This window comes from Budorcas taxicolor, chromosome 21 (assembly GCF_023091745.1).
Source record: "Budorcas taxicolor isolate Tak-1 chromosome 21, Takin1.1, whole genome shotgun sequence".
NCBI lineage: Eukaryota > Metazoa > Chordata > Mammalia > Artiodactyla > Bovidae > Budorcas > Budorcas taxicolor.
In genome coordinates, this window is record NC_068930.1 from 18,863,663 (window position 1) to 18,881,946 (window position 18,284).

At 42.8% G+C, this 18,284-nt stretch overlaps 1 protein-coding gene across 1 annotated transcript in view; it reads left to right on the forward strand.

Annotated features, from left to right (window-relative positions):
* Nucleotides 1-18,284, forward strand: part of AKAP13 (A-kinase anchoring protein 13) — a 318,409-nt gene that overhangs the window by 241,072 nt on the left and 59,053 nt on the right. Inside the window, exons 12-15 of the mRNA XM_052660082.1 lie at nt 549-602; nt 3,877-3,942; nt 5,756-5,948; nt 8,824-8,932. Coding sequence (XP_052516042.1) covers nt 549-602; nt 3,877-3,942; nt 5,756-5,948; nt 8,824-8,932 — 422 coding nt within the window. The remainder of the gene's footprint in view (nt 1-548; nt 603-3,876; nt 3,943-5,755; nt 5,949-8,823; nt 8,933-18,284) is intronic.

Consider the following 18,284-nt stretch of genomic DNA (forward strand, 5'->3'; position numbering starts at 1 on the left):
TACATGGTGATTTTAGCACAGAGCTACAGTTAGAACCCTATCACCTAAATCGCTTGTATTTTCAGCCTATATAATATCATGGACTCTCCTATTGCAGTTATCATTCAGAATTGGCTGGCACCACTGTCCTAGTACCTCTGGAGATAATGGAATGAGAGTTAGGGGTCATTTTCATCAGTTTAACTAATTTTTACAGTGTTACCTGCATCGAGAATTACCTGAATTTTAAAGACTTTAAGAAAATCCTGTTAAAGTTATTCTTGGATGGCGTTTATTAAAAGTGGTTTTGCTTTTATAATTTAATAAACCTCACTCCTGGTCACCTGACTGTTCCCTCCATGCTCCAAGGAGTTAAAGTAGCCCTTCTCAGAAATTATCAGGCCTTTTTGGCGATGATGTTTTCCTTATTCCACATTCTTTCATTCCCTTACTCCCAAACCATTTCTCTTTGGTGATTGTCTCTTCCTAGTGTGATGTTTGTGTGTTTCACGCGTTTGTATCCATTTTGTTTGACCTGGACACTGACCTCTTCCACCGTTCATTTTCAGTTCAATGCGAGTTCTTGGGGATGTTGTCAGGAGGCCTCCCATTCATAGGAGAAGGTACAGAGCTCACTAACTTGATGGACTAACTGTTTGCCTCTGAGCTTATTTTACTAACAAGCATCTCATTCTGCTTCATCCACAATTAAACAGTCTAATTTTAAATAAGTCCTGTCTGCTTCAGACAAATAAAATACAGGTACTAATTAACTGCTGATGTCCATCCTGTATGAAATGGTTTCTCGAATTTGAAGTTTTTTCCTGTTCTGCTTTTATTTAAAAAAAAAAAGTTAAAATATTTTTTTCCATCTTGTTTTTTTTTTTTGGTATTCGGATCACTTTGATAATAGGGTAGGGTCTCCCCAACTTTATCTAAGGAGGAGTCTAGGAAGTGTCTGTTGTGCATAGGTAATGGACCCTGGAGAGTACTTTTTCTTTCTTTCCCAAGGAAAGGGGGAGAGGAAGAACCGAAAATAGAAGTGTGCTCATGTATGTACCAGGCCCTAAACTATTTTCAGCGCATTCTTCAATAATGTGATGAAAGCCTTTCTTCCTCAGCCACTTGGGAGTCTCCCGTGCACTGTGGATGTGGCCCTGATTTCTCAGGGCTCCTCTCAGTCTTTCAGTCCTATACTGATTTTTGGTCACATAAAATTTTGAAGCTAAAAATTGCAGTGATTTATCAGCTGAAAAGTCACTTTTCGTCGAAAAGTACTGATTTGCTTTAATTTTTTCAAATGCTGAGTTTTTGTTTTATCAGTGCATTTCCTGTACAGGAGTCGTGTGTGACTTTTCCCATTTTTGGAAAAAAATTTAGAAATCTGAAAACGATGGTTTGATTATGGTTATTGCCTCATATTAGGAGATACTTGTAAAGAGAGATTTTAAATTATTAGCTGAGGCTGTCTTTTTAGGAAGTGGGCAGATAATGATCTTTGTTGCCTACCTGGTCTTTTTAAGTGGGTGTTTCCTTTAATTTCAGATTTTAGGCACACAGTTGAGCTCAAGCGCAGTGTTGTCACGAATCTCAGATAATCATAAGCCTGGTTACGTTTGTCTCCAGGAGAACAAGTTATTAAAGGCCTTTTTCAGTAGAAGTATCTAAAACCTTTAGAGATTTATTTGTCTGACTCTTCTTTAAACTCTTCAATATGGACTTAACTAAAAATAAAAACATGCCCTGGATAACCCTGAGAGACGACCCGTTGCTGGATGCAGCCCGGGTTACCATGTGGACACGGCCGTCACAGCCACTTCAGTGACGGCTTCATCCTTTGTCGTATTTCTGTATGAAGAACAGGAGTTACGATTTTAAACTTGTGTTAAGCCTTAGCTACTAAAATGGAAACATTTCAGCAAGTATTAAAAGGTAGGGCATCAGGATACTTTTTTTTAAAATCTGGAACTATCTAAATCCGAAAGCTAAAGAACCATGAAATGTTACTCCCCCAGCTGAGGAATTGAGGAAATTAGGATGCTCTGAAAAATACTCCTACTGTTGTGAAAGGAGTTTCTGCGACCCTAGGACTATCTGCAGCTTCCTCACTGGATCCTTAGGTTTTTCTGATGCTTCTTCTGTCTCCCTGTTGTTCATCCTCTTTATCCTAAATTTCATCCCAGTCTCTCACATCATTATCATTTTCTGAGAGTAAAGGGATGTTTAAAATCCATAGAAGGATATTGTTTAATTTTTAATGAATGATAAATTGGCATGTATATTCACTTTCTACTTTTTTCCGCATTCTGTTTTTAGTAAATTGGCCATGTAGACATAATATGCCTTTTTACTAACAGCTTAGAGGTATAAAATTAATACTTTTCAAAGAACAGACTTGTGAAGCTCATGGGTGTTTGTAAACTGTATCAGGGCTTGCTTCCCTGAGTCAGTCTGGTCTTGCTTAGCAGACTTGTAGAGACATGTCTCAGCTGTGTACTTCCACTCTCTGCTTTTGTACTTGTGAGCTTTGCACTATTAATATAATCTGATTTAAAATGTTACCTTTTAATTTATTTTTAATGGTATTATTTTAAAGATTTACTTTTAGAAGATCCATAGGGTTAGCTCATATTTATTCTTCCATCATTTTCCTCGTTTTTTGGTTTTTTTGTCTATCAAAACCTTCCACTTGTCAGCACAAAGTTATCAGCTGTATGTATTCAAGACAAGGTGGTTTTTGTTTTTTGGGTTTTTTGTTTGTGGTTTGTTCTAGCTTTCTTTTTGTTTGTTGGTTGGTTTTTTTGATGTCTGCAGATCTTCCCATTGAAGGTTCAGGGAGCAGATTAGTTTTATTGTTATCTCCCTTCCAAAAACAAAAGCATGTCACTTAGAACTTTAAGGCTGAAATAGTAGCAGTGTGTATTTTTTTTAAAATAATAGCTTTTATTAATCAAAAATCCTGACCTATGGATGCAGCTCTTTTTACAGAGTACCTGATACTCTGAGTTGGTTATTTTTTGTCTGCTCATGTTCACTTATCATTTCCAACCCCAGATTTTCTGTTCCTACTGCATGAGAATAAATATAAGTGCTGAGATAGTCAAGGAAATAGATGACCAAATGGATACATACCTAAAATTATGGGACTCTTTGGTCAATACTATAAAATTCTCTTTCAAGGAAAGACAGCCCTTCATTATCATTAAAATACAGCGAAATAGGACCATTGTTATATGCTTTATCTCTAGCATCCAAGCCTGGTGAATAGGGTTTGAAGGTGGATGTTGATGTTGGGTATCATTATGAAAGATATGTGAATTTTCTGGCTTAGATTCATGCTTAATGGAAACACGGGGAGAAAAGAAAACCTGACGCAGTGAGCCTACCCCAGTGCAATTCGTCATCATTCCGTTTAATGAAGGATTAGAGATGCTGTGGTCAGGAGGTGATCAAGGGGATTTTTTGTTGTGTTGTTATATGCTTTATCTTTAGCATCGAAGCCTAAAAGGGTGGAGGAGTGGTGGGCGGCATAGAGAGAGTGTCCCCAGTAGTGGGGTTGAAACACTGCTGTGAGCATGCCCAGCCAGGAAGCCACAGGGAGTGTGGGTACTCTGTTCAGGATTTACTAGGAGGAATTCTGGGGTTTCCAACACGGAACTTGTTAACCTGTAAAGAGTTCATGTAGTCGTTTCTAACACATTATGTTGATGGACATCAATAGAAGAACTGTGTGTTTTGTTCTAGCCATTTTCTAAATTTTAAATCAGTGTTACATTCCTAATTTTTTGCTGATCAGAAAATCCATCTGTCTCTAACTGTGTCCCTTCTTTTTAAACCCAATAATCCCACCCCTGTTCCCTCTTCCATCTCTGTTTCTGCCTTTGATGTCATCCCCAGTATGAGCTGGTGTCCCTCTGGTGTGCAGTACTCTGCTGCCCTGAGTGCTGATTTTAATTACAGAAGGTATAGTATTGTTACGTGTGCAGCCACCAAAGGGGGGATCGTGAAGCACAGCACCGAGCTTTCGGCTTTGGACTGGCTGTGTGCGGCTGGAATGCGTATGGCGGCCTGCTTTGTGAGCTCGGTGTTGCGTTGCCTCTGCTGTGGGCATCCTATCCAGTTCAAGGGGTGCAGCCTCGGAGCTGGATGGTGTTCCCTGATGCATTCTGCGTGTCTCAAGTGGCTATAGATTCGGGTGTTTTCTGCACAGGCTTGTCTCCATGCTGCGGTAGACCACTTCTGTCTTTGTTTTCATCCATCCCAATTCCCAGCTCCTAGGAATTAGCACATCCTGAGGAAAGCAATAACAAAAACAAGGCAGCTACTAAGATGCACTCATTTCTTAATTACACTTCCAAATCCAGTCATCTCTTTAGATTCTAAGCTCACAGATTGCTCATCATTACATATTCTTCTCTCAGTTAAGCAGCCAGATTTAATCACTTTCAGGATTAAATGTTGTGGTAACCGTAGGATCTGGCTTTCTCAGGCTTTAGAAATAATTCATAACAGAAAACTGAATTTCTTCTTCAATCAGTCTGTCTTCTTACCCTGGGTATTGAAAATGAGTTTTGCAGAGACATTTACTTGGAGTTAGTCATGATTTCTGTCGTCATATTGAAATCAGAATAAAATCCATTGTTTAATTTATAGAGGCATATGGTTTCAGTTCATAATAAGTGATTCATAGGTAAAAGGGCAAATAGAAACCCTTCTAGACCGGCATACATGAACTTTTTCTGTAGCAGTTAACTGAGCAGAGGTAACGAAAAAGCTTCATTATGCCTTCAAACACAACTCCCCCATGCTTGTAACTGAGGGCATGGGTTCTCCCCTGCATTCTGAGATCCAGTGGTAACACACATGATTTATTCTGGCTAGCATCCCCAAGGGTGAAAGCTGGCCAACCTTTCTCCATAGCCTCCGCCTCACAAAAAGTGCTTTTCACTCTGCAAACCACAGTCTTTATTCCAGGGATCCCATTTTCCACTACCAAACCTTAAGTTTGCTTTTTTCTCCCACCTTGTCAGTATCAAGGAAGAAGATATTAAACCTCTCTTAGACCCAGTAACTTTTCAACTTTTGCCCTTTATGGTGTGTGCCTGTCTGCAACTAACAATTCTCAGGAAACCTGCCAGAGCGGTGCTTTTGGCGCAGGTGTGCACAGATGGTAACGCGCCTATGTGATGTGGGGTTTCTGGGGTAGACGCATGCCTGTGAAGTTAAAAAGGTCACCTAGACTGTCATGGAAGGTGAAGTTACAAATGTCACCTGGATTGTAGTCGAATGTGAAGTTACAAAGGTCCACTTGACGGCCGCAAGGGCAAGTCTGGATCTTCCCTATTTTCCTCCAGAAGGTAACTTAATGTTCATATTTTCTCTGTGCCATTTAATTATTTGGCATTGGCAGGCTTCAGAGTCTGGCAAAAATTGATCACATCAGATCAAGGGTTAAAAAACAAAAACAAAAGACCTATAGATAATACAGTTTATCCATATGGTATATTGAAAAATGTCTGAGAAGATGACTTGAAGTAGTTCAGCATTTGAGTAAATTGAATGAGGTTTTTTTAAAAAAACAAACCAAGTGCAGTATATTTCTCAGCCAACCAAGATCTAGGGGGAAGCGTAGGGGGCACTCATTTGGCCAGGCCCTTGCAGACAGTTTTGCCGGGTGACAGAAAGTTACAAGCAAGGGAGACGCCAAAGCAGGGGCTTTGTATCCTCCTTCCTTTCTGAGCCTCAGAATGAATTAACTCTGGTGTCTTGTGTTCAGTTTCAGTCTAGAAGGCTTGACAGGAGGAGCTGGTATTGGAAACAAGCCGTCCTCATCTCTAGAAGGAAACTCTTCAAACACCAAAGAACTCAGGCACCCTTTCGGTGGCCAGGAAAGGGGTGACTCTCTGGTGTCGCTTTCAGAAGAGGATCTTGAGTCAGGCCAGAGGGAACACAGAATGTTTAATCAGCAGGTAAGGCTGAAAGAGGTGTATGTTGCTAATTTTGGGGAAAAGATTCGTTTCGTTTCCCTAAATATATCCTCATATTAGGAACAAAGAATGCGAGACTTATGTTCACATAAGGTTAGTAGCTATAATTACACATATACTCAGTGTTGCAAACAGCAGTTTTTAGCATTTAATGCTACTTTAAAGTGAAAGTGCTCAGTCGTGTCCAACTGTTTGCGATCCCATGGACTCTACAGTCCATGGAATTCTCCAGGTCAGAATACTGGAGTTGGTAGCCTTTCCCTTCTCCAGGGATCTTCCCAACCCAGGGATCAAACACAGATCTCCTGCATTGCAGGTGGATTCTTTACCAGCTGAGCCACAAGGGAAGCCCAAGAATACTGGAGTGGGTAGCCTGTCCCTTCTCCAGCACATCTTCCCGACCGAGGAATTGAACCAGGGTCTCTTGCATTGCAGGCAGATTGTTTACCTACTGAGCTATCAGGGAAGCCCAGTGTTAATTAAAGAATACCATTAATCTGCATAGATCTACATATTTCAGCAAAGCAAACTTTTAAAATTAAGAAGGTATTAATTTTAAAACTAACACCTGGATGAACCTCTGAGAGTATTCTGGGATACACTTCCAAGTGAATTTTTTTCTAATAAAACAAAAAAGTTAAAATGCCAGTCTCTGAGTAGGTGGCTTTCATTTTAGGTAGAAGTATAAGGCATCGTTTCAAACTAAACAAACAAACATTTAAACAACCTGTCCTTCGAATCAATGACCAAGGTTTTGTGTAGAAATCTAGTTTTTTATTACATCCTGCTACGTAGCAATGAAGTGACCAAATATTTCAAGTCTAGTACTAGGTGATTTAGTGATGAATGTATCACTTACAGTCATGTGAAGGTCCAAAGGACATGAAATTGAAGACCTAAAGGAATTTTGCCTGCTTTTGTCCCCTCTTTGTGGCTTCTTGGAAGTTAAGAAAAATAACAAGAATATGGAGAATATAGTTATTGAAGTAGATGGTATCTATTTATTCAGCCCAACAGTAACAGAAAAAGAGGGAAAAATAGGAAACAATAAATTTGGTGACTACAGACAGCATCTCTGACAAGTACATTTGAAAAACATGTTGCATCTTATGTGTACAGAGTCCTTTGGAAATCACTTGTAGGACCAGGTAAAATACCAAAACTTGAGTTTACTTAGAGCCAGTAAATCCCCTCAAATTCTGCTTAAGCCTTTGTGTGTGAGCAAGTCAAGCCCATTTAAGTGACTTGCCTGAGGCTCCATAACTGGCTCCTAGCTGAACAGTATTAAACTCAGAATGGCAGGCTTTTAGTCTCCCTGTTACTTTGAAGTAGATGACGTTTGATGAGGAAATGAGAGCATTTCCGTTTTCTTACTCATGTTTATGTGATAACCTTCTCCTGAACTGACGTTCCTAGGAGTCTGAGTGATGGCGCTCTCTTTCAGTGAGTGGTGTCAGTATAAGTGGCCTTTCTGTGTCTGTCGAGATGAAGTGTTGACCCTGTAGCACCTGGTGTGCTCAGCCTGCCCAGGGCTTTGTTCACCAGAGTCTTCCATCTCGTGTGCAATCTCAGAGTGGGTATATGAGCCGCTTATATCCCTGATGTGCACAAGTCGCCAGCAGCCAGCTTCCTGCTGAAGGTCTCTGCCTTTCAACTGACGTCATTTTTCAGACCTCACAGTTGTATTTGATACATAGCAACTGTTTGCCTCAGACTCCATGGTTACCCATGGAACAAGCTCTAAATAATGAGAAGTCTTTGGTGTAACTGAGTCAAGTTCACCCTAGTAACGGATTTTCATTGCTTCCCTTTCAGTACATACCAATTTCAGACTGCTAGGAAGCGAAGGGATGGTAATTAAAATTAGTTAGCAATTAGGATGGCCTCTCTCCAAGCAAAACAAGAGGAGTCCCACCATCACCGGAAATGGGTTTTGTTGCAGGGTCTTCTGCAGTGGGTCCGATTACACACTGAAGTAGCTGTGAATTCACCGAGGGAGTTGCAGTTACCCACATGCTTGCATATAAGCAGTTTAATCTCAGAAGAGGAAGTGAAAACAATTTAGGTTTCTATCCAGATGCAGAGCCTACTTTGCTTGTGATCTTAAAACCTTTTCTATTTGTATCTCTGTTTCTAACTCTTTAATATCAGAATGATATTACTGGTATCCTACTATATGTGTACATGATATTTAAATATTGAAAGGGCAGGCAGTGTATACATAGTCTGATATTTCCAGTGAAGTTATTTTTATCTGACTGTGCATTTAGTCGGAGAAGGCGATGGCACCCCACTCCAGTACTCTTGCCTGGAAAGTCCCATGGATGGAGGAGCCTGGTGGGCTACAGTCCATGGGGCGCTGAGGGTCGGACACAAGTGAGCGACTTCACTTTCACTTTTCACTTTCATGCATCGGAGAAGGAAATGGCAACCCACTCCAGTGTTCTTGCCTGGAGAATCCCAGGGACGGCGGAGCCTGGCGGGCTGCCATCTATGGGGTTGCACAGAGTCGGACGCAACTGAAGAGACTTAGCAGCAGCAGCAGCAGTGCATTTAGTAGACATGTATTAAGTGCTTACGAAGTTTGAGACGTCCTTAGGCGTCCTTCTTAGGAAGGATACGAAATGACCGTAAGCGGCAGATACTCTAATTGTTCCCATTTTACAGATAAGAACACTGAGGCTCAGAAAAGCTCGATTGCTTCTCTGAAGCTGAGCACCTGTTCTGTGGCCTACAAGGCTTGTGGTGTTTTCCTCTGTGTACTGCGTTATTTCCTTCTGCTGGGTCGGAATGTCAAGTTTTGTACTAACCTAGAAACGTAAGGGCATGAACTGAGAACTCTTTATTTCCCTCACAGACGTGTCACAGATCTAAACAACAGGGATTTAATTACTGTACATCAGCCGTTTCTTCTCCACTGACAAAATCCGTCTCATTACTGACAATCAGCCATCCTGGGTTGGACAGTGAGTATGCTACTTTTTTCATTAAATATATTCAGAACATTTTCCCTTTCATTTATTTTTTTCGCTTTAAGAACCTGTGACATTGCCTTAGAGCATGTGCCTGACTTCCGCTGAATGAATGACTGACTGATCATTTACAGAAAAGGCGACACAGAATTCAGTTTGGAGACCTTCCTCCTTTTACTACATAAAAATCTCCTTAACACATTAAATTCATTGTATTCTTGGGCCTAAACCTGACAGATATTATTTTGTTAAACTCTATTTTGAAATAATTTCTGGTTTTTAAAATAGTTGCAAAAAACAGCACTAACACTCACCGCATAGTCTTCACCTGGAGCCTCCAGAGTGTTATTTTAACACTTGTTTTATCCATCTTGCTCCCTTCCCTGGCTTTATCACTTTCCTTAAAGATTTTTCTGAAACACAGGAAAGTAAGCTACACATGTAATGCTCTTATGTCAGAGACACTGTCTTGTATTACCATAGTACAGATACCCAAACATTATCCAATACTAGTTCCCTGAGCTTTTCAAAAATGTCAAGCTCATGAAGGACAGAGAGAGACTGAGATATGTTTTTAGTTAAGCAGATGTCAAAAGGATTACAGCCAAAAGTGATTACTGAAACTGAATACAGATTCAAGATCAATGAGCTATGAAAGTTACGTAGAGACGTCTGGCATCCACAGGCCCAGAGTATTTGCAAATCAGAGATGCTCAAAAATATACTTGAATTGGATCCAGATGTTTGCCACAGACAGGTGTCTTTGGGAAGCCCCACTTTTTTTTTATTTTCAAAATAGATTTTTTTTTTTCATGAGTAGTTGCGTGTGGGATCTTGATATGAAGATTAAAATTCTCATCAGAGTATGGTATATTACATTCTTTGCTGAGAGATCATGTATTCAGGAACCTGAAATAAAGGGTATAAAACCCTCCTGCTGTTTGTTTCTTCACCATCTCCTGATATAGAACTCATCTTAAAAGAGTGAGGACAGAAGTAGCTGCCCTGTGTTAATGGGATGTTCTGTCTCAATTCATGACTTACTAGAGGCCTCATCTTTTTAATGTCCACAGTGGCATTAAGGCATAAATGGATGATTGTGTTAACTTCATTCTCATTTTAATATGATTGGTAGTTCAACTATCAACCTAGCCTGTTGGAAATAAAGGTGCCTAATAGTGACTTATTCGCCAAGATAATAGGCACAGACTCACAGAGTTGTAACTGAAGTCATTGTTCCTGTTCTTGTTTGGATCTTGGTTTGGTTTGCTTTTGACTTGGCTTTGGGTGAGTGGTTCTGCTGGTATAGAAGGGACATTATTATAACTGAACAGTTTATAGTGGCTTTGAACCCGGAGTACTAGAAATGGATAACCCGACAGTCAATGAGGCCGTTCAGCCCCGCGTCCCTCCTCCCGGGGCCTGGGGGAGGGTCTGCGTCTCTATAGCAACAGCTACCCAGAACCAACAGAAGGTGGCCAGTGTTCGGTGACACACAGACTCTTCTTATTTTTCCTCCAAAAAGCAAAATGGTTTTTGACTGTGCTTTCAGTTGCTAGCCAGACCCTCTGAATGGTGCGGCTACTCCCCAGGAAGCACAGTCCTTGAACGCCAGGAACTCTGGCTCATCTTATTGTGGGGACCAGGCAGCTGAGCTCCCTGAGGGGGACTGAGCTCTGTGGCCAGTGGCCATCCCTCCCTGAGGAGTCTGAGCTCTGTGGCCGGTGGCCTTCCCTCCCTGAGGGGGACTGAGCTTCATGGCCAGTGGCCATCCCTCCCCGAGGGGGACTGAGCTCCGTGGCCGGTGGCCATCCCTCCCCGAGGGGGACCAAGCTCCGTGGCTGGTGCCCGTCCCTCCCTGAGGGGACCGAGCTCCGTGGCCGGTGGCTGTCCCTCCTGGAGGGGGACCAAGCTCCGTGGCTGGTGGCCTTCTCTCCCTGAGGGGACTGAGCTCCGTGGCCGGTGGCCTTCCCTCCCCGAGGGGGACCAAGCTCCGTGGCCAGTGCCCGTCCCTCCCTGAGGGGGACCGAGCTCCGAGTTCCGTGGCCAGTGCCTGTCCCTCCCTGAGGGGACCGAGCTCCGTGGCCGGTGGCTGTCCCTCCCTGAGGGGCACTGAGCTCCAAGCTCCGTGGCCAGTGGCTGTACCTCCCTGAGGGGGACTGAGCTCCATGGCTGGTGGCTGTCCCTCCCTGAGGGGGTCTGAGCTCCATGGCCAGTGGCCTTCTCTCCCCGAGGGGACTGAGCTCCATGGCCGGTGGCTGTCCCTCCCAGAGGGGACAGAGCTCCATGGCCGGTGGCTGTCCCTCCCTGAGGGGGACTGAGCTCTGTGGCCGGTGGCCATCCCTCCCAGAGGGGACTGAGCTCCATGGCCGGTGGCTGTCCCTGTCTGAGGGGGACTGAGCTCCGAGCTCCGTGGCTGGTGGCCGTCATGGATAGAGCATGGAGTGAGAGAGTTCAGCCCTTTCATCAAAGTGGAGGCCACTCATTTGGTTTGTAATGTACATTTCATGTAGATTTGAATGATGAACTGGCCCTAACTACTTCCCTAAGTGAGCACAGGCTATAATTAGGGGGCTTATCCACTCTTAATGACAGTATTTCTCTTAAGTCCCTCCTCATGTACAATTGAATTAATTTCCCGACTTTTTTTTTATTCTGCTCTGGAAACATAATTTTTTTTTGGTAGATATAAAAATTCTGGCTGTTTAACAGAAGACTAATAAAACTTCTTTCTTGCATGCTATGCCTCTAAGCCTCAGGGTAACTGGATGGTTCTTGGTTTCTGCCACACATGCAAATCTTCACTCCAGATCTCTTAAATACCCTGCATGATTCACCTTTGGTCATGGTCTTCCCTGTTGGAAGTATCAGAATTAAAACCTACCCTGTGGTTTTAAAGCCTAAAGTGTGTGGAACCCTTCAGGTATTTTATGGTAAGCATACTTAGTGGCTGTGTGACCTCGAGTCCTTGAACTATTCGGCAGGGCTAATAATGGGGTAGGGCTTAAATGTGTATTTCTTTTACATTCGCGCTAGCATGTTTCCTGGCTTGTGGGAAGCATTTGTTGTCACTGTGGCATGAATGTGTTCATCACCCAGCATTGTAGGGGTCCGTTTTTCTCTGACCAGGGTCTAAGCAGTGGTGAAGACCTCGAACATGATCTCTCTCTTGTCTTTAACTGGCTGTGTCTTACAAGCAAACCTGCTTGTCTGAGTACAATATATTAATACTTCCTAAACTCAGCATTCTCTCACTACTTCCCAGCTTTTACTTGCGTTCTAGATTCCCCCTTGAAGGAAGTTAGCAACTTTTCCCACAGCCTTTCCCAGCTGTTACCATTTGAGCTTTTCTGCAAATGTCCACTAAACTGTTGCCTGGACTGTCACTGGGTCACTGGCCAGATTAGAAAGACAGACAGACTCGGCATTATTCCCAAACTGGCGGGACACTGCCCTCAGAGAAGCCGCTCCAGGAAATGTGTTTGCCGCCTAGGGTTGAGTGTAGACTCCCAGCTTGCCAGGAGACTCTGATGCTTTATCATTAGAACTTAAGAATAAACTTTATGTTTGCATACGCAGAATAAGCCAGTTATTACAGGCAATCCCTTCACAAGTCTGTATTTTTAAACTTGTTACTGCTTGCACCCAGAAGATGCTTACAGACAATAAACTCTGGGGTTGATTGGGGTTCGATCCCTGGGTTGGGCAGATCCCTTGGAGGAGGGCATGGCAACCCACTCCAGTATTCTTGAGAATCCCATGGACAAAGGAGCCTGGGGGGCTACAGTCCATCGCTGGAAAGTCAGGCACAGCTGAAGCGACTCAGCATGCACACGTGCGTGCACTGCTAAGCATGTCAGTGGGAGAATGATACCCATTGCACCGTGAAACCTCCTGGGCTTCTTACGGAGGTTTCATTTTGCCCTTCATTTCACATGGCTTGTTGTCACAGAGAACAATGTCCCCAGGTGGCACTTGTCCTTGGGATCGTTCTCAGACCTTCACTCGGGGTGGGTGAATTGGCCAAGTTCCTGGGCATGCTTGGACAGTAACGCTTGCTTGTAATTGACCATGAAAGCTGAGTGAGTCTTAAGAACCAAACTGTGGCATTTGATGTATAAAATGTACCAGATCTTCAACACGAAGTGACCCACATGACCAAAGATCAGAGTGGGCCTCTGGGCAGCTGGGCAGCGGCGCCAGTGACGGTATTTTATCTCTGCTTTCTGTGCTTAGTCTCTCTCTCTTAACTGGACGGTGGGAGGAGACATTATTGGAATACATTTACTTTCTTAGGGTAGTTCTATTTGGAGAAGATAATATTTGCCAAATTCATCAGAACAGAAATTCGGTCAAGCAAATTGACTTTTTTTAAAATTTGTGTTTATGACTGCGTGAGGTCTCAGGCAGCAAGCAGGGTCTTTTGTTGTGGTGTGTAGGCTTATAAGCTCCCTCAGAAGGTGTGATCTTTGTTCCCCAACCAGGGGTCAAACCTGTGTCCCTTCATTGCAAGGCAGACTCTTAACCACTGGATCACCAGGGAAATCCCCAGATTGACTTTTGGTATTGGCCTTTTGATTAAAGTATGAGGCTGGAATATATTCATGGTCATTAAATTTGAGTGCATTTTAAAACTGAATCCCTGTATTAGCAGAACATATTCTTTCCATACATGTTGGAGATACTCCTTATTCTTACAAGTAGATTTTTCTTTATGATCCATGATTGTGTGACAGAAGAAGGGGATTCTCTGAGATTTGGGTAATTAAGAAAGCTTATTTTCATTTCTTATATATATGCTTCACATTTGGGAATACTGTAGAACACACATTAAAATGGTATCTTCCTTTTGCACTGGACTGCCACTGCTGAAAAAGCCGATGCACGTGAATTTGTGGCGTTCTTTGCACTCTGTTAGGCACTGTGGCTACACCCTTTGGTCTGCCATTGCTCGGCATTTACCTGGGGTATGGAGTGTCTGTTGTGCTGAGTAGGTACAGGGTTTTTTCTTTCATTTATTTAGGATGTTGACCTTACAGAAAGCCTGACAAAAGGAAATTCATTTATTCATTTGTTAAATTAGTCAGAGTTACCTGTCCTTTGCCAGGCACCAGGCGAGACAGTGAAAGGAGAGGCATGGCCTCCAGGTACGATTCCTTTTCTCCCCACACTTCAGCTCAAGGGCATGAGAACAGTTGAGGGTAGCAGATGATGGTACATGTGGCAGTTGAAAGAAACATTGTGTGCTCAGAAGCCCCTACTCGAGGGGTCAGAGAAGCCTAACTGGGTACTGTGCTGAGTCGCTTCAGTCATATCCGACTCTTTGCGACCCTTTGGACTGTTGCCCAGCAGGCTCCTCTGTCCATGGGGATTCTCCAGGCAAGAATACTGGAGTGGGTTGCCATGCTCTCCTCCAGGGGATCTTCCCAACCCAGGGATCAAACCCAGGTCTCCCGCAATGCAGGCGGATTCTTTACCATCTGAGCCACCAGGGAAGCCCTGGGGAGAAGTGATACCAAAGTCAAGACCAAGAGGGAATCACTGGGTTTGTTAGCAGGTGGAAAGCTAGACTGAGGACTCTGGGCTTCTTGTCTGAGGGCAATGGAGTGGTTTTTGTTAAATCAACTGATTGATTCTGACACTGCAGAGAGGCCTCACTGAAGACCATGTTGGGAAGGAGAGGCCGGTAGGTGAGTAGAAGGCTCTTGCAGCATTCTCATGAGAGCAGATGCTGGTCCAAAGCAGGTGCAAACCAGTGGCAGTAGAGAAGAAGTTGATGTTCAGAGGATTCTAGAAGACAGAATTAAAAGGGCTGAGTGACAGGCGATAAAAGGATTCAAGGGTAGCGTCCAGGTTTCTGTCCTGTATGATGAGTTAGATGCTAGGTACCACTCACCAAAGGAGAGAGTAAATGAGGAGGAACTACCACTCACCAAAGGAGAGAGTAAATGAGGAGGAACAAGTCTGGAGGAAGGGGCTGAGTTGACATATGTGCTTGTTGAGTGAGCTGCTGTGGGATGTCTGCCTACAGGTAGGCAGTGAGATGAATGAGGCTTGAATTCAAAGGACAGACCAGACTTGAAAATAGAAAGCTGTGAGTCATCCCTGTGTCACCTGCAGACTGTACCTGAAGAGGCAACAGTGAGTGAGGAGGTTTGGGGTGGGCGGGAAGAGAGCCGATACTGAATCCCGAGGAACACCACCATGCAAGGCGTTTCCTTACCTTGAACGGGGTGGCGGGTGGGGGGAACTCCAGCTGTAAATGATGGCTGTGAAAAGTAGCGCACTTCCTGTTTTCATAATCTAACAAGTACATGTCTTTGTTGGAGGCATTTTCTTAAGCCGCATTACCTTGCTGCATATTGAGAAAGAAAGATGGACGTGTGAATAGTTGGTGTCTCGAGGCCCAGACACCCTCCCCTGGCATCCTTCAGGCCAGTGGCACGGTTCTCGGCACCGTGGGTGCCGTGGGTCTTTGTTCTGGTGTGATCCGCAGGCGCTAATGTCTTCTGTTAACCTGTTCCTCAGCCCAGCGGCAGATGCGGCCGGCACGGCGGATCTCACTCTCCGTCAGCATCTCACCTCTCCTCCTTAAGTCTAAAACTCTCTTTTCTCTTGGCTCTTCTTACTCCAGTGATGAGGAGGAGGAGTTGCATAGTAAGTAAGCAACTTTGGGGTCCAGTGGCTGCTCTCCAGGGCCTGACCAGCGCTGAAAATGCCGTAGGCTTCCTACTAAGAGGCGGGGGGGCTTTTATCCTCTTGCATGTCACCACTGCTGAATCATTCGCCTTCATGCTTAGCTTTGAAAATGAATTTGGATAAACGAATAAAGTTTTTATCTTGTACACCACCAATGTTGCCTGATCCAGTGACCTAGTTCCAAGGCCTGAGACACCGTCTCAGAACAGAGATACCTGCAAAGGCATAAGGGGCTCCCATCCCACCTTGTGCCTTCTATAACGCTGCGTACTGACTTCTCAAAACGCTCCAGTCATGTGAATTTCACTGTCATTGTTCCCCTTTTTTGTCTCATAGGACAGATACCTAGATGGCCATCTGTGACATTTAAAAGTCACTGTCAGACTTCTTTCTTCTCACCTTTTTTTCCCCCCATCTTTGTCCGTTTTTTTGTTTGTGGGTGGGGCGGGGGTGCTATGCTGCATGGCTTGTGGGATCTCAGTTCTCCAGCCGGGTACTGAACCCAGGCCATGGGAGTGAAAGCTCGAATCCTAACCTCTAGGCCACCAGGGAACTACCCCAGACCGTTTCTTTAAGAATATCTTTCTTTGAGATTAAACCACATGAATTAATTGGTTGGAAGAAGTTCCTGTGGAACTTTCAGTTTTCAGTCCTTTCACTACACTGTAGGTTTCAGATTATTATAGCATTACTTAATAATAACCTAATTTAGTATTAGTTTTAGTAAACTCAGAGAGGAAATGAGTGCTGACCCCCATGAAAATTACTCTTTTCAGTTGTATGAGATTTCTAGACAATTCCAGGATTGCTGCTTTTAATGGAGAAAATACTTGCTATATAAAGCTAAATAATGACTTGTTTTCATTTCATATAAATCATATTAGTCTTAGGCAATTATAATATAAATGTGATTAAGCATCCTAATTCAGCACCATTTGCTGATCCTAAGTTTGAGCAGTATTTATTTAATACTTAAACATTAAAATTTAATATGTAGCAATATCAACTTCAAGGTGACATTTTTGCATTGTTCTTAAAGGAAAGTGGCTTATGCACAAATGAGTATCTTATATGTTCAACACTTTTTCACAAGTAAAATGCCTTTGGTATAGGCACATAAGATTTTCACTCCATACCAGCTGTCACAGGAGGGAAGTTGTGAAACTCCATCTACAACTTTTGAGTTTTTACAAATTCTCAAGGCTGTTGAGTATTCGTAATATGTTGGAAATAGGTTAGCATGACAAATAAAACTAAGGTTCCAATAGTATTTCTTCTACCACTAATACAAACTTATGACTGGTTATTCAGTTAATCAGCACCGGTTACTCAGTTAATCCAACATAATATCATCACAAAGTATAGAAGCTCAAAGAAACCCTTGAATCAAATATCCAGCATTCCTCAAAATGTGTTCCTTAAACTCAAAAATACAGTGAGAATTATGGGGTACAGGGATGGGGCGGTAGGGGGAAAGGGTTGATTCTTGACCATATAAATTTAGGAAACTATTTTAAGCAGGTTTCAAAGGCTTATGTGTATCTTGTGAATTTTGAAGGTAGTGTTCAATATGCTGTGATTCCAAAATGTGTTAACCAGGTAAACCACAGTATGTGCAAGACAACGTGTGACATCTCAGGAGACAAAGTGTTCCATGGATGGAACACGCTTTTACAAATACTATGTCCGCCTAACAGCTCCAGTTCTAGAATGTTACTGTATTAGGTCTGCAGGTTGTTTCATGCCTTAAAACAAAATAGGTCTCGTTGAAATATGTTATTTACTTGCAGTAGTACTTAATAGGCTAAATTCAATGACAGATTTCTTTGCTTCTGTCTGTAATTATGTTATGGAAGTAACTTTGGTTATATCATTCTTAGATGCTCTGAAAACTTGACACTTAGGGAAAGTCAGAAGCATTTATTTTAGAAACATTGGTGAATTAATCACTGCTTTCAGAACCATACCTGAGAGGTTATGATAAATGAATTAAAATGAATTGAAGTATCTTAGCAGCAAAAAAGTTGGAAATCCTTATAGGAGTTACAGATTCTCATAGTGTTTGTTGAGTTCTTAGTTTATTTGACAGAAACCTTCTGGGAGCTTAGTCTTGGCCAGGCTCTCTGCTGGTTGGTGTTTTTCTTTATGGGTTTTATTTTTGCTTTGTTCATATTACTAAGGTGGTAACTTACTAGATAATTGATTACGTGTACAGCAGAATCCTGGCAGCCTGAGAGAACTTGATGGTGCTTATATCATTCGGGGCTCCTTAAGTGTAAAATTAAAGCCCCCAGTCTAAACCACACTCATTTGTTTAGGTAAATGAAGGCATTCTGAGGTTTAGATGTTGGTGTTTTCACCAGATCATGCAGAGCTGGAAGATAGATCCCAGGTCTTGCTCTTCCTCTCTCTTCTGGCTGTTGTTACTGTGCATCATAAGTGAAACAGAAGGAGAACCCCAGACAAGTAAAAGGAAAAACTATAAAAGCGATCTTTTGAAGCCTTTGAATTCATTTTTAAGTTTCTAATGCATTATTTATACATGTTAGCTACGTGTTAGTAATGGCTTCACCTTTGCATTTCTATTCAAAAATCTGGAACAATTTGGGAGTTCTTAAGAGTTTCAAATGTTGATAATCTGGTAGTA